Genomic DNA, 22,451 nt, shown 5'->3' on the forward strand with positions numbered 1-22,451 from the left:
AGTGCAAAAGGGTTCCCCTTTCTCCACATCCTCACCAACACCTATTGTTTCCTGAGTTGTTAATTTTAGCCATTCTGATGGGTGTGAGGTGATATCTCATTTTGGTTTTGATTTGTATTTCCCTGATGATGGGTGATGTTGAGCATTTTTTCATGTGTCAGTTGGCCATCTGGATGTCTTCTTTGGGAAATTGTCTATTCATGTCTTCTGCCCATTTCCTCACTGGACTAGGTTTTTCGGGTGTTGAGTTTGGTAAGTTCTTTAAAGTTTATTTGTTTTGAGAGAGAGAGAGAGAGAGAGAGAGAGTGAGCGAGAGCATGTGTGCGCTAGCATGAGTAAGGGAGGGACAGAGAGGGAGACAGAATCCCTAGCAGGCTCTACACTGTCAGTGTGGAGCCCAATGTGGCTCTTCAACTCATGAACCTTGAGATCACAACCTGAGCCGAAACCAAGAGCCAGATGCTTAACCAACTGAGCCACCTAGGTGACCCTATTGGAGCATGTGATTATCAATGGCTGTTGTCCCCACTTTTTCCAGTTCATGGTCTCTCCCTCCTCAGTCCCTCTAATAATGTTTCACTGATTCTTGGTGACGGATTTACTCTAACACCTCATAGGTCTCATTAATTCTCTCCTATTTGTGTTCATTCAACTTCCAATTCCACATTTTCCTTTGATTCTCTTCTCATTCTTTTCTCATCCTTATAATGGGTAGAATAATCTAGTAAAGAAATAGGATTTGGGGTCAGAATATCTGGTACTGGGGTCTGTGACTTAGCAGACATTTTAGGGACAATGCACCAGCAGACAATGCTCTTTATTCTTTCTGTAAAGATTCCTAGTATGGTCATTTCCTCTCCACGTTTATTGCTATGTAACAAATTACCCCAAAATGTACCATCTTAACACAAACCCCTGATTTCTGTGGGTCAGGAATTTGAAGGGGCTTAGCAGAATGTTCTGGTTCAGGGTATTCTTAAGAGGTGAGGATTCTCGAAGGGTATTCTCAAAAGGTGCCTTGGGGCGCCTGGGTGGCGCAGTCGGTTAAGCGTCCGACTTCAGCCAGGTCACGATCTCACAGTCCGTGGGTTCGAGCCCCGCGTCAGGCTCTGGGCTGATGGCTCGGAGCCTGGAGCCTGTTTCCGATTCTGTGTCTCCCTCTCTCTCTGCCCCTCCCCCGTTCATGCTCTGTCTCTCTCTGTCCCAAAAATAAATAAAAAACGTTGAAAAAAAAAAAAAAAAAAAAAAGGTGCCTAGATGGCTCAGTTGGTTGAGCGTCTGACTTTGGCTCAGGTTGTGATCTCATGGTTCGTGAGTCTGAGCCCTGCACGGGGCTCACTGCTGTCAGCATGGAGCCCGCTTTGGATCCTGGGATCCTCTGTCTCCCTCTCTCTTACCCACTCACCTTTTCTCTCAAAAATAAATAAACATTAAAAAAAAAAGAGGTAGCGGTCAAGATGTTGGCTGGGCTGCAGTTATCTGAAGAAATCTAAGGATTTGCTTTCAAGTTGCTTCCCTCACATGACTATTGGCAGGATGTCTCAGTTCTTTAACATGTGGACCTCTCCACGGGGTTGCCCGAGTGTCCTCACAGTATGGCAGCTGGTTTCTCCCAAAATGAGTGATCTAAGAGAAAGACCAAGGAGGCTGCAGTGCCTCCTATGATCTAGTTTCATACCGCCACTTCCACCATATTCTGATTTTTTTGGACGCGTGTCACTAGATTCAGTCAAGACTCAAGGGGAGGGAAATTAGGCTCCATCTTTTAGATGGAGTTGTGCCAAAGAATTTGTGGTTATATTCTAAATCACTGCAGGTGAGTTTCTTAACCTCTATGAACTTCTGTTTCTTCACCTCTAAATGAGGGACGAAAATAAGATCTACCTTAGAGGAATGAATTATGAGGTGAAATGAAGATATCTTTCAAAAGTGCTTTATACATGGTATAACTCTTTAATGCTCTCATAGTTTTACTGTCATTACTGCCAAAACTCTGTTGTTCTCATCTGTGTCCTGGATCTCTGCTGTGTGTTATCTCCCATCAACTGACCCAGTTACCTGTGCTTGATTTAGGTTAACCCATGGTACCCAGTCTGGGACATGATTAAATCATCCTTTGCTCTTTCCCTTAGGTGTCTCTCTCAGATAATAAGTTCTGTCTGTGCAATCTTTTTACTTTAGGTGACAGAAATAGTACCAATAAGAAGTTTGCTCTAAAGAAGCAAATATTTAGAGAAATACATCCACATAGGCAGTACCAGCTAAATAATCTGCAGGGCTAGTGCAAAATGAAAATGTGAGGCCCCTTGTTCAAAAAGCAGGAAAAACATATTGTTAAAGATATTAAATATAAAACCTTTTTGTCTTTCACCATCTGCTGTCTTGTAACTCACCAGTTGTGTTTTTTTAATTTAATGTTATTTAAAGTAAACAAAAATTAAAATTTTGAGTCTTGCTGTTCACCTTAATATTGTACACTGTCAGTTTTATTTAGTTTTTAAATTTTCATTTCATTTCATCTCATTTCATTTTGGCTCCATGGCCAACGTGGGGCCTAAACTCAATGACCCCAAGATTAAGAGATGTGGGGCACCTAGCTGGTTCAGTCAGTAGAGCATGTGACTCTTGATCTCAGGGTCGTGGGTTCGAGCCCCACATTGGGGGTAGAGATTACTTAAAAAAAAGTCCCGTGCTCTACCAACAGGGCCAGCCAGGCCCCTCCACCCCCCACCCCAGTACAATGCCAGTTTTAAATGCAAGTATAAAAGCATCTGGAATTATCAAATCACACACAATTAATATCTTGTAGCTCCTATGTGCATATGTATTTCAGATCTGTAGTAACACCGTACAAAGGTGACTCCTCGCTTCCTTACAGGTACACATTCTACCAGAACTCTACCTTTAGCTTTGTTTGTTTGTTTGTTTATTTTTGAGAGACACAGAGTGTGAGTGGGGGAGGGGCAGAGAGAGGAGGCACAGAATCTGAAGCAGGTTCCAGGCTCTGAGCTGTCAGCAAAGAGCCCAGTGTGGCGCTCAAACTCACAAACCGTGAGATTATGACCTGAGCTGAAGTTGGAGGCTTAACTGACTGAGCCCCCCAGGGATCCCTCTACCGTTAGCTTTTGATGAGTAAGGAGGAAGAAAAAGAAAGGGTCATCGGGTTGCTCTCTTCCCTTTTGCTTCCTGCCATCATTTCTAGTAAGCGGCTGCCTAGCCCAGGGAAGTAACACAAATAAGAACGTGGTGGGGTTTCTTGTTCCTGTTTCTTAGACCCTGCCATTTGCCAGCATTCTGAATTATAAACAAATTATGGTTCCAGCAAGAAAGTATGGTCTCACCTGTCTGTCAGCACCCCAGCTACTCAGCTGCACATGTAACAGCTTACTTTGTAAATGTAGGGGCAAAGTTTCCTTCCTTCTACAGACGTTCTTTGGCTAGTCTAATAATTAAATTGACATAAGATAGACAAACAGGAGAAAAACTTAATTATGTGCATGTAGGAATCCCAAAGATGAGACCCCTGGGCAATTGAGGTTTATGTGCCATTCCGAGTCAAGGAATGGGCCAGGGACCTGGGACTTCAAAGGGTAGGAGGGTAATTCACAGGGCACTAAGAGCAGATGTTGGTAATCAGACATTTGCCATGGCATGCAGTTAAGTCTTTCAGATGAAAAAGTTATGTCTGGTAATACCTCTTTTTCTGGTACAGGCCCCCTATCTAAATTATCTTAGGTAGTTAATGGAGAGGTAAATGATTTTCCTGGTCTTTTGGGTCTTGATTGCCTTTGGCTCAAAAAAATCCACATGCCAAGTGGTGCACTTTGCGGCAGCCTATTCTGCTCCCCTTTGTAGTTACTTTGAATCTCACTAACTCCCATGAATCATGGGTCCACTGGAATTTTGTGTTCTTGGGGGATTACAAATGCTACACCTGAATGGGAAGGCAAGACATACACTCCGCGTAGGTGTATGCATTATTGTTCTGCTCTACTTATAGAACATGAGTTCAAAGATAAAATTTAGAATCTCAAGACTGTGACAACATAGCATATTAAACCAAGCTAAGGACTTTCTGGAAGTAGGACCCTTCTGAGTGCTAGGGCCCTGTGTGACTGCATAGGTATCACACCTTTGAAGCAAGCATTGCATATCTAGGAGACTCCATGGGGAGACTTACAGGGAAGGTAGCTGTGAAGAAGTCTTCCAACATACAGGTGATAAATGTAGGAGAAATTTCTCCTGGAACACAGGACAAAAACCTTGTAACTATGCTGAGTGTGAGAAAGCCTTTATTCAGCTTTCCCCCCTTTCTGAACCCACTTGGGGAAGAAACTGGATCACTGCAGTAAGTGGGAGAAAACCTTTATTCAATGCTTTCATCTTGCTGGTCACTTGAAAATCCATGCTAGAGTGAAGCCCTATAAACGTAAAATATGTAGGGCATGTGGGTGGCTCAGTCCGTTCAGCATTCAACTCTGGATTTCGGCTTAGGTCATGATCTCAAGGTTTCTGAGTTTGATCCCTGTGTTGGGCTTTGTGCTGACAGCGTGGAGCCTGCTTGGGATTCTCTCTCTCTTTCTCTCTTTGCCCCTCCCCGATCACTCTCTCTCTCAAAAATAAATGAACTTAAAAAGAAATGTAAAGACGGGTGCCTGGGTAGTTCAGTTGGTTTTGGCTCAGGTCATCATCTTGCAGTTCGTGAATTTGAGCCCCACGTTGGGCTCAGTACTGACAGCTCAGAGCCTGGAGCCTGCTTCAGATTCTGTGTCTCCTTCTCTCTCTCTGCCCCTCCCCCGCTCATGCTCTGTCTCTCAAAAAAAAAAAAAAAAAAAAAAAAAAATGTTGAAAAGAAATGTAAAGAATGTGAGAAAGCTTCCAGTGCAAGCACTGGCCTTATTCAGTATTAGAGAAACCCTATGAATGTAATAAATGTGGGAGAGCTTTTCAGGTGAGTTCAGCTCTAGTAACATCTCAGACTACCCCTGTGCATAAGAAGCTCTAATAATGGGCTATATATTCAGGCAATTTCATTAAGAATTCAGGTCTCTTTCAACAGATAATATGTTTGGAAAAGGACGCTACGGAAAGAAGCATGAGAAAAGCTTCAAGGTCTTTTCCTCTTGACATGGCAATTTTTCCCAATGTCAGACCCTTGTATGGAGATAAATAACTAGTAGTGCAATTGCTGGATAGTTCTATTTTTAATTTTTTGAGGAACTTCCATACTGTTTTCCAGAGTGACTGCGCCAATTTACATTCCCTCCAACAGTGCATGAGGATTCTCTTTTCTCCACATCCTCACCAACACTTATTATTTGTCTTTTTTTTTTTTTTTTCTTGTCCTTTTGACACCAGTCATTCTCACTGGCATGAGGTAACATCCCATTGTGGTTTTGACTTGCAATTCTCTGATAATTTGTATCTCTTGGTCATCTGTATGTCTTCTTTGGAAAAATGTATGTTTGCCTCCTCTGCCTGTGTTTTATTTTTTAAGGTAGGCTCTGTGCCCAATGTGGGGCTTGAACTTAAGACCCTGAGATCAACAGTCACATGCTCTACCAACTGAGTCAGCCAGGCACCCCATCTGCGTTTTAATATTTTCTCCCATTCTGTAGGTACAGAATTATGGGATGAAGTGGGCAAGGAAAGAGACAAATAGAGCAACAATCAAAGAGAGTTGGATTGAATAATGAGAGTAACAATGGGTGTCAAAAGTAGATGATGATGAAAATAAGCAGTAAGTTTGGGGATCGCAGTTGAAAGTGACAAAGAAAAATAATTTGTTTTCTTTTTTTCTTTAAAGTTTATCTACTTATTGGCAGGGTGGGGGAGCAGGTGCACACAAGCAGCGGAGGGGCAGAGAGAAAGTGACAGAGAATCCCCTCACTGACTGTGCAGAGCCCAATGCAGGGCTTGAACTCACAAACTGTGAGATCATGACCTGAGCCGAATTGGGACACTTTACCAACTGAGCCACCTAGGTGCCCTGAAAAATTTGTTTTTAATTGATGGTCACGATAAATTCAAACGTACTAGAGGGAACAGGGCCAATAAGGAGATAATACTAAAAAGAGAAATCTAAGATATTTTAGAATCTTTTTTAACTAAAGACAGCAGGGACCAAGGGAAAAACCAAACAAACAGGGTTTGATGAGTCTGAAAGATGAGGCAGATGATGTAGCTGCCATCACAGGAAACAGAAAAGAGGTACAAAATGGCTTCAAAGGACCTGGGAAATTCAGAAAAGGTCATTTTAATACAAAAGAGTGAGTTCTGCTTTACAGAGCAAGTACTAAATGTACAGTGGAGGTTAGGCTATGATTACATATGATGAAAACATAAATAGCTTTAAGTAAAGATAAACTTTATGAGAGCTGTCTGAAAAGGTTGTTCAGTGAGGTTAGGAATGCTGTGCAGCTTCCTCACGAGTCAGATAACAGGGACGACAGCGTTATGTTATTCTGTATCACGTCCTCTGCTAGTGCTGCCCAAGCTGGAATGCTGTACTTGAGAGGACAGATACTCAGTTGGATTCAGCACCATGTTTCTGTTTCAGGTGTTCCGAATGCTTTTCAACCTAGATAGCTGGCACAGCTTTCAGCCACCCTCTCTCAGGATGGATCCTGACGCTTACCTTGTTCATGAATGGCCTGGAAGTCTACATGTTTCTTGGCCTAGAATAGCTGGTGGCTTCTGTGCTGCCTGGTGAGGAAATTCCGAACACACTCCTATTCCACCTGTCCTGGCTACAACCTGGAAACAATTAAGATATGGTTGGGTTTGTGAAAGACTCAATGAGTGAACCAGAATTAATACCTGATTATAAAGACACCTCAGGGAACAACTCTCTAGGCACAGAATAGAGCAAAATGCACACACAGTCTGTTCCACCTTCAAGAAGTAAGAAGCCAGAAAAGATCAGGGGCCTGGGTGGCTCAGTTGGTTAAGAGTCCAACTTCGGCTCAGGTCATGATCTCCCGGGTTCGTGCATTTGAGTCCTCTTGTGGAGCTCTGTGCTGACCAGCCTGGAGCCTGCTTCGGATTCTGTGTCCCCACGCCCTACCCACTCGGGCTGTCTTGAAAAAACGAATAAATGTTGAAAGGAAGGAAGGAAGGAAGGGAGAAAGAAAGAAAGAAAGAAAGAAGAAAGAAAGAAACCAGAAAGGATCAAGAAAGAAAGAAAGAAAGAAAGGAAGAAAGAAAGGAAGAAAGAAAGGAAGGGAGAAAGAAAGAAGAAAGGGAGAAAGAAAGAAAGGAAGAAAGAAAGAAGGAAAGAAAGAAAGAAAGAAAGAAGAAAGAAAGGAAGAAAGAAAGAAAGGGAGAAAGAAAGAAGAAAGGGAGAAAGGAAGAAAGAAAGAAAAAGAAAGAAAGAAAAAGAAAAAGAAAGAAAGAAACCATAAAGGATCAAGGTAGGTAACGCAGGCACCAGTACATGTAGCCTGGTCGAGTGGAGCCTGAAGCTCCGCAACCCTGCTCCCATGGCTGTACGGATGCTTGTCTCCCTGGCTGACTATTCATTTATTAAATCACGCCTGCCGACCTGTTTCGTGGAGCTCCCTCTGCAAAGCCCCCACGGGATCGCCGCTTCCGCCCTGCTCTCTGGCTGATGCTCTAACACCCGGGCCTGGAGCTCCGCGGGCACGATGGTCAGGATCTGCTCCTCGGCGGGACATCCGCCACTGCCGCCAGAGGCCCTAGAGTTGGGGCGGAGGCCTCCCAGGGTGCAGGCGTCCCCAGGTAACAGAAACGCCCAAAGTCAGGAGCAGCAGTGGCTACGTCCTGGTTGTTGGGGGTTCTTCCGGCACAGCACACATTCTTGGCTCCAAGCGCGCTCCTGCTCTTTCAGGGTCGGGAGCCAAGGCTGCAGCCACTGCGGGCTGTCACCGAGTCAACACGTATTAGGGCACAGGCTGGAGTATGTGGTAGGCTCTGCTTCGGGGAGACTGGCTTTGGGGGTGTTTTTCGGGCTACTCCTGAGCCAAGACGAGTCATTAGCGTACACAAATGCGAAAGGCTGCTGAAGGCTTTACTGGGGTTAAAGCTGACCCATCATCTGGAAACCCACCGAGTGAAGCACGGAAATACGAATTCCGAAGGAAAACGGGCGATGCCGGTGAATTCTGACGTCAAACCTGTAATGCGGAGAGAACGTGAAGCTTGACGACAGACGGACTGAAATGAAAATAGCAAACCGAGCACGCTGGGCTCTTCCAGTTCAAGCAAATGCGCGGGTGCGACTTCAGGTCACGACCAGAAAACGACCACACCGAGCGCGGGTGAGTGCCCGTGAGGACACGCTCCAGGGCCGCCCCGGGAGCCGCAGCCTCGCACAGCCGGCGCCAGAGGGGAGGCGACACCGGCAGAGGGCGTCCTCGCTCCCTCCCGGGCCTGCCGGGGCGGCGCACCTGCTGCTCCCAAACCGGCGTCTTCCCGGCGCCGCCGCCTTCATCTCGGAACTCCGTTCCTAAACCTCGGCAGCAGCCGGAGAGACGTGAGACCCGGGCGCTGCGGACATCAGCCGGGGCCGCCGGGCCGGCCCTCGGGGAGCGCACCGGCCTCACCGCCACCACCCCACCCGGCCGGAAGCGGCGTAGCCACCGAGGGCGGAAGCCGCCGGCTTCCGGCCTCTCTGGGAGACGCTCCTCTCGGTGGTGGCTTCGCGCGGCCGGAGGAAACCTCGCGCGGCCCCGAGGGTCGAAGCCCCCCTCTCGGCCTCTCTGGGACACGATCCTCTCGGTGGTGGCCTCGCGCGGCCCCGAGGGGCGGCGCCGCGAATTTGAGGGGCTTGTGGTCGTTGTCCTTCGGGAAGGTTGAAGATGCTCGCGCCCCTGTCTCCTACTTTAAAGCTTCGGGTGCCCCGTCCCGTGGTGATTCTGCCAGTCACGTGATCAAGGTTAGGGGCTGAGACCGAGCCCCGCAACGGCGCGCGTGTTTGCGCCCCGGTTCCCGCACGCCGGGAGCTTTGGGGCAGGACGCTCCCCGGCTCCGTTTCCTCCAGCCCGGAGCGGGGAAGAGGTACGGCGCTTGTCACGCCGTGGGCTGCGCTACACAGCACCCGCAGAAAAGAAACTCTGCGTTCAGTAGTCAAAACAAAACACCCCCAGTACAGGTATTGGGTTACTGAGATCCCATCAGGACATTTCTAATTCAAGGTAATTGAGAAACAAATGCTAAGTCATTTGTTATGAAGCCTATTTATTCGTGGAAGATTTTGTACATTAGATTATCATAATTCTACAAAGGACGTGGTTTGCTAGAGTTTTCACATAAAGATCTTATGCATGCAGTGGGATGTTAAAGCCTTATATCGTTTTTATCCCATTAGGGAAAATGTGCCTCGTCAAGCAGGTAAAAGAAGTCTAGCCAGATTTGCCTTTGTGTCCTGAAATCACTGGTGGAGTTCCTACTTGTTGGATTCCTGTCTCCACTCTCTGATGCCAACTCTCTCTACCCGGTCTTTTCTGGAGAGAAGAGCAGCCAGTGCGGATTCCCTCAGCCCTCTTCCACAATTGCTCGTAGCTGGAGACCCTCTTTCTGTCGAGAGCTGCCCAGAACTGCAGTGTTGGTACATTCACCCCAGGGAGGTGCCCCGACCCTCCCCCCCCCCCCCCCCCCCCCCCCCGCATATGGGGCAGGAAGATCCTAGGTATGTTACTGTCTCCTCCAAACTCAAGTTTCAGTTCAATTTGACCACCTTTCCCTACCCCAGCTCCTGCCCAATTTATTTCTCCTCTCCTGTCTTGTTCGAATCTCTGGATTCTGGCCTCTTGCCTTGGAGGCTCTCCTGGTTTACCTCCTGGCAAGACCTCTGGACACAGATTTTGGTCTACAGATTGTAATGCTACCATTGTGTAGGTCCTCTTGTTTGGCATGACTTTCTTTCCTTTTTTTTTTTTTTATTTTTATTTTTTATTTTGAGAGAGAAAAACACAAGTGGGGCAGGGACAAAGAGGGAGAGAGAGAATACCAAGCAGGCTCCACACTGCCATCACAGAGTCCGACGTGGGGCTTGAACTCACAAACTGAGATGATGACCCAAGCCAAAAGACTGTCTCCTAACCAACTGACCCACCCAGGTGCCCCTGGCATGACTAATTCAGTTTTGTTGTGCCTTTATTTAAAGGAATGTTCTGAAAGCGTTGTGTATTGCTCAGGCTATTTCCACTTCAGGGCTTAGCCCACCTCCTCTTGTGGCGAATCATTAACTAGTGTTGATGATCAGCCTCTTTACCTGAATCTCCTCCCCTCCACGCAGTAATCACGGTTACTTCCCAATAGAGTCCCTTTTTCCTCCACCCCCACTGCCATAGACTAACCTACTTATCAGCCTCCAAATTCTGCCCTTCTGGTTTGACTTTAGCAGTCAGTGGGGGAAGAGGCAAATCCTGTTTCACAGAAAGCACACACACAGTGAAGATCATATGCAGGACAGCAAATCAGAACGAGAGAAAAGAGACACTGGTCTTTCACTCATTTGTCTCACTCAATATTTTTTATTCAATGTTTTTCATGTTTTGCTCTTTCTTTAGCACTTCCATAAAAATGTAAGTTCTTTACATTATCAGGTTTTCCCTCTTGTGAATTCTTTGGTGTTGACGAAGGTGTGAACTCTGACTGAAGGCTCTCCCACACTCACTGCATTCGTAGGGTTTCTCTCCAGTGTGGATTCTCAGGTGTCGAATGAGGTGTGAGCTCACTCTGAAGGTTTTCCCACATTCACTACATTCATAGGGTTTCTCTCTGGTGTGAATTCTCTGATGCAGGATGAGATGTGAGTTCAGGCTGAATGCTCGTCCACATTCTTTGCATTCAAAGGGTCTTTCCCCAGTGTGAATTCTCTGGTGCCTAGTAAGATCTGAGCTGCCCCCAAAGCCTTTCCCACACTCATTACATTCATAGGGCCTCTCTCCAGTGTGGATTCTCTGATGCCTAATAAGCTTTGAGCTGTGTCTGAAAGCTTTCCCACATTCATTACATTGGTGGGTTTTCTCCCCACTAAAAATTGCTGCATGTTTATTAAGGTTTGGGCTCTTGAGAGATTTTCCATATTGGTGAATTTTTTCTCCCGCATAAATTCTTTGATGCTTAATAAAATCTGAATTCCATTTGAAACTTTGGTCATAGGTACTATGTTTATGAGATTTCTGGTGTGTAAATTCACTTGAATTCAGGTTTAAGCTTCTGTCACATCCATCATGGCTTATTTCACCTGTAAGTGTATTTTTGTGGGTAAGGATTTTACTAAAACTTCCATCCTGAGCAGATGATGGTCTCTGAGACCCCCCTGATTCTTTTTCCCATTGCCTCTTTAACCTGTCTGTAGACTTACAGATGTCTTGAGGCTCAGCAGATCCTTCTGACACGAATTCTGAAATTCTTCCTGATAGAATTCTCTGTGATTCCATTTTTTCATAAATGTCCAACTTTGGCATGGATCCATTGTTTTCACTCTCATTATCTAAAATAACGCAAAGAGAAAGTGGTAAACATCTATTTGCTGAGTTGGAAGAAATACTCAACACTATTACATATTGGTACTTCACTTGGTTACTCTAAAAATGTGACTTTTCAGGGGGGCCTGGGTGGTTCAGTCGGTTGAGCATCTGACTCTTGGTTTTGGCTCAGGTCATGATCTCATGGTTGGTGAGTCTGAGCCCTCCATCGGGCTCTGTGCTGACAGCGCAGAGCCTACTTGGGATTCTCTCTCTCTGCCCTTCCCTCACTCGTGTGTGTGTGTGGTCTCTCTCTCAAAATAAATAAACTTAAAAAAATTAAAGATTCAGATGTGGCCTTTCAAATGAAAGGGTTGAAGGGCACAAGGGAGAAAAACTGGTAAAAGAAGGTAGAATGCATGCAGAGGGGAAAACCTCCATCCATCTATCCATCCACCCATTTCTTCATCTTCCATGGCTAACCCAATTCTGTAACCACTTTCTGCTACATATCTCCTGAACACATCCCCTTCTTTACATTTCTGCTACCATGTTCCTTATCACTACTTTTTATCTAGGGGATTGTCACAGCCTCCTGCTGTTTTGACTCTGAGCTGCTAATCACTTTGAATATCCTCACCAGATTAGCTGTCCTTAAAACCCTGTCACCTCCTATACCTTACTCAGAAACTTTCACCCTCTTTCCTCCACAACTTACATGAATTCTTCCGCCTGGTTTCCAGAATCCATTTGTGATCTAGTCCTCACAATTCCTGCCTGTGGCTCACAAATTTATACTGTGCTTATGACTCTGTATTATGCATCTTGTCTTTGTTGTTGGGTTTGTTTTGTCTAGAATATGCTATGATAGGAAAGGTGGTTAGGCAGTGCTGGTCTTAGCATGGGGGAAATGTTGTGATTTTGGATAGGATGGATGGAAATGCTTCCAGAACAAACGTGAAAGCAGAATTTAGGTATTTTTAAAAAAATGGACTGTAATTTACTCTTTATTTTTGAGACCACTCATACCTAAAGTGATACTGAATCCATGAACTTCTTAAACAGATGAGTTTTAGGAGTGCCTGGGTGGCTCGGTCAGTTAAGCATCAGACTGTTGATCTCGGCTCAAGTCATGATTTCACAGTTTGTGAGTTCAAGTCCCATGTCAGGCTCTGCCCTGACAGTGCGGAGCCTGCCTGGGATTCTGTCTCCCTCTCTCTCTACCTCTCCCCCCACTTGCTCTCTTTCTCTCAAAAATAAATAAAAATAAACTTAAAAAAATTTTTAAACAGAGGAGTTTTAGAACAGTGATGAGTATTCCATGGAGGTGGTCACCAGAAATATGGCCAACTTCCTATAAAAACGTGAAAGCTTTGTAAGACCAAAAGTACAATAAAAAAGATAAGAGTGTGGATCTTGTATGCATCTGAATTATATTCCATTTCTGAGTATATCATTATGTATCTGCTTCTCTATCATTATATATGCTTCTCTACTAACATGTTTTATTTCTCTTGATGCGTTTCTTCCTCTTATTCTTTTGTTTCTTTACTCATTCTCTGACATTTTCTCATTCATTTTTCTTTTCTTTAATTTACTCATAAAAGTATCCTGTGTTTTGGAAATATTCTGGATAAAGTACAAATGGGAGAATGTTAATATGCTTGATAAGGAACCAAATTCTGGGTGGTGTGTGTGTGTGTGTGTGTGTGTGTGTGTGTGTGTGTGTGTGTTTAATTGGCCAATGGCATACAGGGAAAGAGTTCTGTACTTCTCATGGGGTAATAAAGGAAAAGACCACCTATAGTGACTGAGACTATTCTGAGAAGGCAAATTCACAGCCCCACTCCTTCAGTGACATGAAATGTGTGTAATACTGCTCCTTACCATAGTCCAGCACAAGGGATGCTGAAGAATCATGAAGGGACTTGGGGTCCACTGGCTGAAACTGGGCACTGAGTGCTGGTCCAGGAGGCACCACCTTTCCCCTGAATATTTCTTGCCCATGTGCAAGGACTGGAACCTGAGAAAAATAAAGTATATTTGGGCTTGTGAGAGAATCTCTGTTGGAACTGAACATCTTCCAAACACAAAGAGAACCTCCCACAGGAATACAAAACTGCAGAAGGATGGATTAAGTACGACTCAACTGTGAAATGTGGCACAGCACCAGCTGGAGTGGAAAGGAGACATAAATGCTGAAGGAAGAGCCCCTGCAGGTCTCATTGGGGTGTTCAATCTCAGACCCTTTCCTCCCACCGTGTGATCCAGCTCTCTGGAGGCCTTAGATCTCCTGTCCCCTGCGTACCTGGACTCCTGAGTCATCAGCGCCTCTCTCGAGATCTTCCAGTACTGTCACTGCCTCCTCCCCACTCTCTGGGCGGTGCTCCCTCACCCAGGCCTGGAGCTCGGCGGGCAGGATGGTCAGGAACTGCTCCAGCACCAGCAGCTCCAGGATCTGCTCCTTGCTGTGCGTCTCGGGCCGCAGCCACTGATGGCAGAGCTCCCGGAGCCGGCTCAGGGCCTCACGGGGTCCAGGGGAATCCTGGTAGCAGAACTGCCTGAAAAGCTGTCGGCAGAGCTCCTGCCTGAGGGCATCACTTCTCTGGAAGCAAGTGTCCTGCCTCCAGACGAAATCTTCCTCTTCTATCTTCACTATCAGAAGTCCTGCATTCTCCCGAAGGTTCTCAGCTGTAGTTTTCTCTGATTCTGCCGTCATCCTGGGATGAAATGTATTCCCAGAAAACCCACTTCTGCTTTGTGCGGCGTCTTATTTAGTTTTGAGAGCTCTTCTAAAATAAAAACAGAAGTATCTTTTTATTTATAAAATAGCTCTTACCGTCTATGAAGATTAAAGATCACATCGCAGAAATTGTCATTTCCCGTTATACAGAAGTGTACTGGGCATTTAGCATATGTACAACCACTGAAATGCCTGCTCTGTGGAGTACAACAGTCCCATGATTTCTACCTCACAGTAGCCAAAATTTAAATTTAAAAACAAAATACTTTAAAGTAGAAACAATAAACATAAAACTTATAACTTTAAGCTGATGCTACATGTTAACATGCCACATGCAATTAGATTATACGTAAGTCAGAAAGACAAGATCAGCACAGTACAATGACAAAGTGCTTCATAAAGTTGGGAGATTCAAGAGAGCCTAGTCGTTTGTAATGCATGGGAAAGCTTAATTCAGAAACTAACTTCTGAAGAATAAAAAGGATTTTGAAAGGATGTGGGAGAGAGAAAAATAGGAAATTACAAGCAAGGAAATGGCCTGAACAAGTGGCTAATGGTAGGATCACGGAAGCAGGAAAGCAAAAAGTTCGGCAAGTTTGTATAAGGATATTACAGAGGCAAAGGCCCTCCTGTAGAAAGCCTCAGATGTCAAGATCCGGAATTCAGAATTTACTTTTTAGACACTGCAGAGCTAAGGGAGGCGTCTGAGCACAAAGACCTGAAAAATACTGTTTATGGAGATTAATTAATATGTTGTTCATTTCTGGGATAGACTGCAATATGGAAAGAGAAACAGAGGCCACACTTGTGCTCATACAAGTGTACGGAAAATACAAGCTTGGAATGATAATTATCAATTCAAAATCTGGAACTAGGATTACTTATAAATCTGTTAAATAATAAGGGCAAATTTTTCTTTCTTTTAAGATTTTAAGTAACCTCTGCACTGAATGCAGGGCTTGAACTCACACCTGAGACCAAGAGTTGCATGCTCCGTCGACTGAGCCAGCTGGGCACCCCAGGGCAACTTGTCTTGAGAGCCAGAGGCTAACCATGTCTTTTAGTTTTTAAATTTATGTTTGTTATTATTTTTTGTTTATTTTATTAAATTTTCTTTAAATCCAAGTTAGTCAACAGACTTTTCAATCAATGTTAACTATTTCCTTCCCCAAAGGTCTCAAGTAGGTTTTTTTTATCCCAACAGTTCCTTCTCTACCTTCCTAGTTCCTGGCTCAGTCCATATCTTGGACAATAAAATTAAATATAATAAGCCTGCATCATGACTTGCTTATCCATCTTCCATGAGTCTTGTTATTAAATACCAGTTCCTCAAGTCAGCACACGGGAATGGTCTCTGAACTGGGACTGGTTTCTGAACTGAAAAACTGAGTAACAGGAATTTAGCTGTGAAGCAATAGACTACGAGAGCAGAATGCACATATCAGTCTTTGAGGTCTTCTAAACGTTTCACCAAGTTGACTGCTGATTGTTGCATTGACATGTACTTTATTAAGAATCTGAACACAAGCAAAGCTCTGGGCTAGAAGTTGTACAGCAATGATTTCCAAGAAAGTCTGAGTTAGTTCCCAGCTGAGCTCATTGCCTAATCATCATGTGGGAACTTTGTTAGAAACATCCTGGGATGCTGTCTGGGTTAGTATGGGTATACCTGGAAAACCTATATTCTGATGTACAGCCATAAGGAATTAAATGGTGTGTGTTTGCAAAACAATTGGAAAGAAATGACAATAAACACACGTGGGTTAAAAACATTTACATAACTAGATGTGTTTCACATGACACACACTGAAATGATGATAGATGTTGAAAACTGAAGTACTAAACAAGTCGTATGGGAGAGGCATCAAATATCCTAACGGTTTTGGGGCAGGGAGCCCATGTGTGTGTTTACGTGCAAAGGGTAGCAAATATTTCCTAGAGCTGGTGGGGCTTAAACTGGACGATGAAAGATGAAAAAAATTCAAAAGGAAGGGGCAGGAGAAAAGTTTAGGAAGTGGGAATGAACAGCAGATTGATGGCGATCCCAGCTCACTCTAATATTTGGAGTGACTAAGAACTCTGCTCCCTCTAATAAACAATTTGTCATCCCTGCTCTGAGCCCCTACAGTTCCTAACACAGAACACCTGTGAATACAACACTCATCACCTGGTATCATTTTTAGCTTTGGCTGTTTCTCTTCATCAACTGGCTGGAACTCCAGGAGGTTAAGGACCACGCGCTATTTTCTAAGTTCTCACATTTGTCGATGGAGGGAAAGCCTGAGAAGCCTCTAGACGGTCTCAGAAGAGAGAAGGAGTAACTGCCAGGAAAGTCGGAGCTCGGTGAGGAGCAGGCGCCTGCGTGTGCAGGAGCAGGACCTGGGCACTCGGCTGGAGGACGGGGCGTGGAGAGGGGGGCTCGGCTGGAGGGCGTTGGAGCTAGGCTGGAGGACGAGGGGGACCAGCAGGGGCCGCGGGAGCAGGGCGGGGAGGGATTCTCGCCCGGATGCTGGCGGCTGTCCTGCCCCGGAGGTCCTACGGGACGGCCTCTGACGGTCCCCACTGCTTGCCGGACACACGGGAAACAACAAACATCCACAGTATGGATACACTTCACTAGGACGCGGGGCCGTCCCGCTCTTCCTCCCGCGAGATGTCGGGGCGGGCTACCGGGCAGCTCTTCCCGGCGGAAAGCTGCCATCCTGAGGCCGCCGCCGAGCTCGGTCATTCCAGCCAATGACCCAGCCCCGCCCGCGGCGGTGACGTCACGCGCGGCGCGGGTAACCATGGAAACCACCTCCCCTCCGGAGGCAGGCGGGCGCAATGTCCTCCGAACGCCGACCCCGGTTCCCCCCTCTCCTCGGGATTCCTCCGCGGTCCCGGCTCCAGGTCGCCGCGGGACTGCTGCAATCCCGAAGGGACAGTGGTAGCGACCGGGTGCTTGCAGGGGGCAAAGGGTCAGACCCTCGGGTCCTCAAAGCCGGACTCACCTCTCCTACAGGATGGTTCCGATCGGACACTTCCGGTGGGAGGACGGCGCTGCGCCGTCTCTCAAAGCTTCCGTCCTCGGGACGTTGAGTCTGCGCAGAAGGCGGCCTGGCTTTGGACTGCGACTCCCAGAAGCCCCGGCGTCTCCTCCGCGCTGAGTCCGTTTCCCCTGCGGCCTGGCGGAGGTCCTCGAGTTCTCAGAGCTTCGGGGTGGGGTCCTTGCACCCGTTTGTAGCGGGAAACGCGGCCCTGCTGCTCCCGCTGGCCTCGCGCGGACTTAAGTCGGGGGAAGTGGAAGCGAAGCCCACGCACCAGGGGCGCCGCCCAGACTTCAAGCTCGCGAAGCCTCCCTGGGCTTCAGGAGTGCAGGTTTACAAACGGTGGCTGTTGATAACCCTGGCTCACGCGGGTTCATGCATGCCCTGAAATGTGAACTTAAAAAAAAAGAAAAATTATTTTGAGACAGAGTGTGAGTGGGGAGGGGCAGAGAGAGGGAGACAGAATCCTAAGTAGGCCCCACGCTGATAGCGCAGAGCGCGAGGTGGAGCTCGAACTCAGGAACCATAAGATCATGCATGACTTGAGCGGAAATCAAGAGTTGGATGCCCAACTGACTGAGCCACCCAGGTGCCCCTAAGAAATGTGAACTTTCTTTTTTATTTTTAAAGTTTAATTATTTATTTTGAGAGCATGGGGGAGGGGCAGAAAGACAGGGAGAGAGAGAATCCCAAAGAGGCTCTGCAGTGTCAGCACACAGCTGGTCGTGGGGTTCGAACCCACGAACCCTGAGATAATGACCTGAACCATGAGATTATGACCTGAGCCGATTCTGACGCTTAACTGAGCCACCCAGGTGCCCCCAAAATGTGAACTTTCTTGAATCCCTGGGCCAATGTGTGAGAACTAGAACTTTGATGGTAACTTACATTTACTGCTGCTGTTTCTCTTGTATCTCTTCTCATCTGTGGTGTTAACAAAAATTCAGTCGAGTAGGTTTGAAGATCTAATCATCTTTATGAAGCCATTGTAAGCAGAGAGGAGCCTTGACCAGTGATAGAAAAATAAAAGGTTTTTGTCAGAAGGAGGGCGGGGTAAGGAAGTTATTAGCAAAAGAAAAAGCATTATCTCCAGGCAAGATCACCTTCACTTGGGAGGTGGGGGATGAGCAGGGGTCTAATCTTGCAGGTTACCTCATCTTCTTTGGGGTGGGGGAAGGGAATGGAGAGAGCCCATGTGACAGATTATCTTATTAGTGCTGACCAGAAAATTCTTGATTGATTTGCCTAAAATTTCACTTCTAGAGAGATTGCAATTGTAATGTAGTCCTGGTTTGCTGTCCTGGAGACAATTAACTCCATCTTGGGCCTGTGGTTTTCTTTTTAATACATTTTGTATGTATTCTCTTTCTTTTTGAAAAGGTAGTTCTGTTAGATGAGTATGTATGGCCAAACTGGTTTAATTTTCGTTGTTTTTTTTAAATCTAAAAGGCATCATGTCATCAGATAATCTTATGGTATTTGCTTTTTTCACTCCACAGTAGGTTACTAAAGTTGATCCCTGTTGTTGAGTTAAAATTCATTTTCATTACTGTATAGCAATCCAGTTGTGAATATAGCATTGCATCCATTCTCCTAAAAATGGGCTGATATACTATTCCCTCTCTTCTGGGTTATGGCAGTAAACCTCTTAAGTGTTCCTTCTGCTTCTACCTGTGTTCCCACAGTCTATTACCTTTTTTTTTTGTTTGTTTGTTTTTTTGTTTTTGAGAGAGAGGGAGACACAGAATCCAAAGCAGGATTTACTGAGCTGTCAGCACAGAGCCCGACTTGGGGCTCAAACCCATGAACCGTAAGATCATGACCTGAGCTGAAGTAGGACACTCAGCCATTGAGCCACCAAGGTGCCCCTATTCCTTTTCTTTTTTAAACGTTTTATTTATTTTTGAGAGAGAGAGTGTGCACTCGTGCTTGTGCGCAAGTTGGGGAGGGGTAGAGATGGGAACAGGGGATCCGAAGCAGGTTCTGTGCTGACAGAAGAGAGCCCAACACAGGACTGGAACTCATGAACCGTGAGATAATTACCTGAGCAGAAGTCAGATGCTTAACCGGCTGAGCCACCCAGGTGCCCTACTCATAGTCTGTTCTTAATAGAGCAGTCATAGTGATACTATTGTAGTACAAGTTCTAGCTACTGAAGGGTAGCAGAACACACCTCCCCTTTGGTACATTGATTTCAAATATGCCCCTTTGGTATATTGATTAGTTTGAGCTGTAGGCTCTTAAAAAACAGCAAATGCGGAAAGAAGTTTTCTCCAGATTTCCCTTATCTGCCTACGGACAGATCCTCCAGAACAGACTTCATTGTCATAAACAACCTCCCTGGGCGTTTCATCAACCAGGGAAGATTGACTCGTATGGTCAGAAAGAAGTTGATACCTCACCCTGACAAACTTGTCACAAATGCTCATACTTCCCATCTATTCTAAGGGCTCCATTCATCTTTCCTAAAAGTCATTTACTCTCCCCTGAAAAGCCTACATCTCCCATCCCCTTTCCCTGTTAAGATGAAAATTCTAATGTTGCTTTCTCGGTTCCTCCTTTTTCCCTTGGTATTTCCTATATACTCATGTTAATGAACTTCTATTTATTTTTCTTTTTAAATTGTCTTTTATTACAGGGGCTTCAACTAAGAACTTAGAATGGTAGAGGGAAAATTATTTTTCAACCCCTAAACTAGCCCTCAGCTGAAAACTTTTTAATAGCTCCCCATTTCAGTCAAGACAAAACCCAAAGTACTTAAAATGGCCTATAAGACCCCATATGACCTATACTCAAATCTATTACTCTCTCCCTTGCTCATTATGCTCTGTCATCTCTGGTGAACTTCTTTGCTCTTCCTCATTGATAACTTTCTCAAAAAGAAGCCACTAAATAGTTTCACTAGTAAATTCTATCAAGGAGTTAAAGACTAAATAATACCATTTCATCACCATCTATTGAAAATAGCAGAGGGAACACTTCCTAACTTTCTGTTATACCTAATACCCTAATACCAAAACCAGATAGACATTATAAGAAAAAAAAACCCCACAGACTAAGATTTCTCATGAACATAGTTGCAAAAATCCTCAACAAAATGATGAACAAATCCAATAGTATATAACAAGAATTCTATACAACAACCAAGTGGGATTTATTCCAGACATACAAGAGTGATTCAACATTTGAAAATCAATCAATATAAGAAACAGGCTAAAGAAGCAAAATCATGATCATCTTGATTCAGAGAAAGCACTTCATAGAATTCACCCATTTGTGATACAAACTCTCAATACTTCTCTACTTGATAAAGAACATCTACAAAAAATATCCCCCACGCCCCACCCAGCAAACCACAGCTAATTCCATACTTATGAATGAAAAGCTGAATCTTTTCCTCTTAAGATTAGAAATGGACAAAACTGTCCTCTCTCACTACTCCTTTTCCACACCACAGTGGAAGTCCTAACTAGGACAGTAAGATAAAAAAAATAAAAATAAAAGGCGTACAGAAAGGAAAAGAATAGGTCTATTCATGTAAAACATAAACTTTCTATGTAGAAAACCCCAAAGACTCTAAAAAACAAAACAAAAGTCGCCTGGAGCATGCAATTACAGTAGTGTTGCAGGATACAAGATCAATATCTGAAAGTCAGTTGCTTTCCTGCATACCAGGAATGAGAAATTGAAATTTGAAATTAGAACAAATTACCTTTTATTTTTTAAGTTTATATACTTATTTTGGGAGAGATCATGAGTAGGTGGGTGAGGGGCAGAGAGAAGGAGAGAGAATGCCGAGCAGGGGAATTCAATGCAGTGCTCGATCCCATGAACTGGGAGTTCATGACTTGAGCTGAAATCAAGAGTCAGATGCTTAACCAAATGAGCCACCCAGGCTCCTTAAAAGAAATTATCTTTTATAATGGCACCAAACCAAACAAAACAACAAAACAACACTTAAGTATAAACTTGACAAAATAGGTATAGGATTTGTATGCAGAAAATTATAAAACATTGATGAAATAATTCAAAGACCCAAACATATGGAGAGATTCTGTGTTAATGTATTGGAAGCCTCCATATTGTTAAGATGTCAATTCTTCCCACCTTGATCTGTTGATTCAACATAAATGAATCAAAAATCACAGCAAGCTATTTTGTAGATACAAACTAATTCTAATATTCATGTGGGAAGGGAAAAACCTAGAATAACCAATACAATACTGAGAAAGAAGGACAAAGTTGGGGGATTCACACTATAATTTCAAGATTTGCTATACAACTTTAGTAGTCAAGATGGCATGGAATTGGAAAAACAATAGACACATAGATCAGTGGAACAGAATAGAGGCCAGAAATCAACTCAAACAAATACAGTCAGCTGATAATTTGACAAAGGTGTAAAGGCAATTCAATGGAGAAAGGATAACTCTTTCAGCAAATGGTGTTGGAACAATGAGATATTTATATGCAAGAAAATCATGTACCTTTCACAGACTTAACTCAAAATGGCTCATAGACCTAAATGTAAAATCCAAAATTATAAAAGTTCTAGAAGAAACCATGGAGGAATTCTACATGACCTTGAGTTTGGTGGTTATATTGTAGACACAACAACCCAAACTGTGATCCATGAAAAAAATAAATTGTAATTTATTAAATATAAAAATATTTTCTCTATGAAATACACAAGAATGAAAACATAAGCCACAGATTGGAAGAAAATATATTCAAACACATTTCTACAAAAAGACATATCCAAAATATGCAAGTAACTTTTAAGATTCAACAATAAGAAAACTAACAATTTAATTTTAAAAATGGCCAAAGTATATGAACAGATACTTCATCAAAGAAGATTTGCAGATGGAAAATCCATGTCTATGGATTGAAAAACATGTGCAAAGATATTCAACATCGTTTGGCAGTAGGAAAATGCAAATCAACACAAGGAAATACCACTACATTCATACATACGTATCAGTGACTAAAATTTTCAAAGTTGACAATAGCATGTTTATTTGAAAGTTGCTAAGAGAGTGGATCTTAAAACTTCTCATAAGAAAAGAGGATTTGCACCTATGTCTGGTGATGGGTGTTAACTAGATTTATTGAGTGATCATTTTGCATTATATACAAATATAAAATCATTATGTTGCACACTTGAAACTAATATGTTATATGTCAATTATACCTCAGTAAAATCCCCCCAGAATTGACAATACCAATTGTTGGTGAGAATGCAGA

At 44.3% G+C, this 22,451-nt stretch overlaps 1 protein-coding gene and 2 long non-coding RNA genes across 4 annotated transcripts; 1 reads left to right on the plus strand and 2 right to left on the minus strand.

Moving 5' to 3' along the window:
- Positions 1-727: 727 nt before the first annotated feature.
- LOC145715480 (uncharacterized) lies at positions 728-1,442 on the plus strand. The gene is made up of 2 exons (XR_014137682.1): positions 728-1,013; positions 1,250-1,442. It is a non-coding gene; the product is annotated as an uncharacterized LOC145715480 (long non-coding RNA).
- A 4,798-nt stretch (positions 1,443-6,240) lies between these two features.
- LOC132666255 (uncharacterized) lies at positions 6,241-8,792 on the minus strand. The gene is made up of 2 exons (XR_014137681.1): positions 7,544-8,792; positions 6,241-6,756 (listed from the first exon to the last, which is right to left on the minus strand). It is a non-coding gene; the product is annotated as an uncharacterized LOC132666255 (long non-coding RNA).
- A 1,693-nt stretch (positions 8,793-10,485) lies between these two features.
- Positions 10,486-17,239, minus strand: ZNF165 (zinc finger protein 165). Of its 2 annotated transcripts, none has more exons than XM_060614154.3 (4): positions 17,169-17,239; positions 13,744-14,227; positions 13,323-13,458; positions 10,486-11,461 (listed from the first exon to the last, which is right to left on the minus strand). In XM_060614154.3, the coding sequence occupies exons 2-4, from the start codon at positions 14,152-14,154 to the stop codon at positions 10,557-10,559; spliced, it is 1,452 nt and encodes a 483-aa protein (XP_060470137.1). In that variant the 5' UTR covers positions 14,155-14,227; positions 17,169-17,239; the 3' UTR covers positions 10,486-10,556. The 2 variants fall into 2 exon arrangements, with proteins under 2 accessions (XP_060470137.1, XP_060470136.1); XM_060614153.3 differs by lacking the exon at positions 17,169-17,239 and adding an exon at positions 16,346-17,085.
- Between the last annotated feature and the right edge of the window lie 5,212 nt (positions 17,240-22,451).

The sequence above is a fragment of the Panthera onca genome, chromosome B2, assembly GCF_046562875.1.
Source record: "Panthera onca isolate mPanOnc1 chromosome B2, mPanOnc1 haplotype 2, whole genome shotgun sequence".
NCBI lineage: Eukaryota > Metazoa > Chordata > Mammalia > Carnivora > Felidae > Panthera > Panthera onca.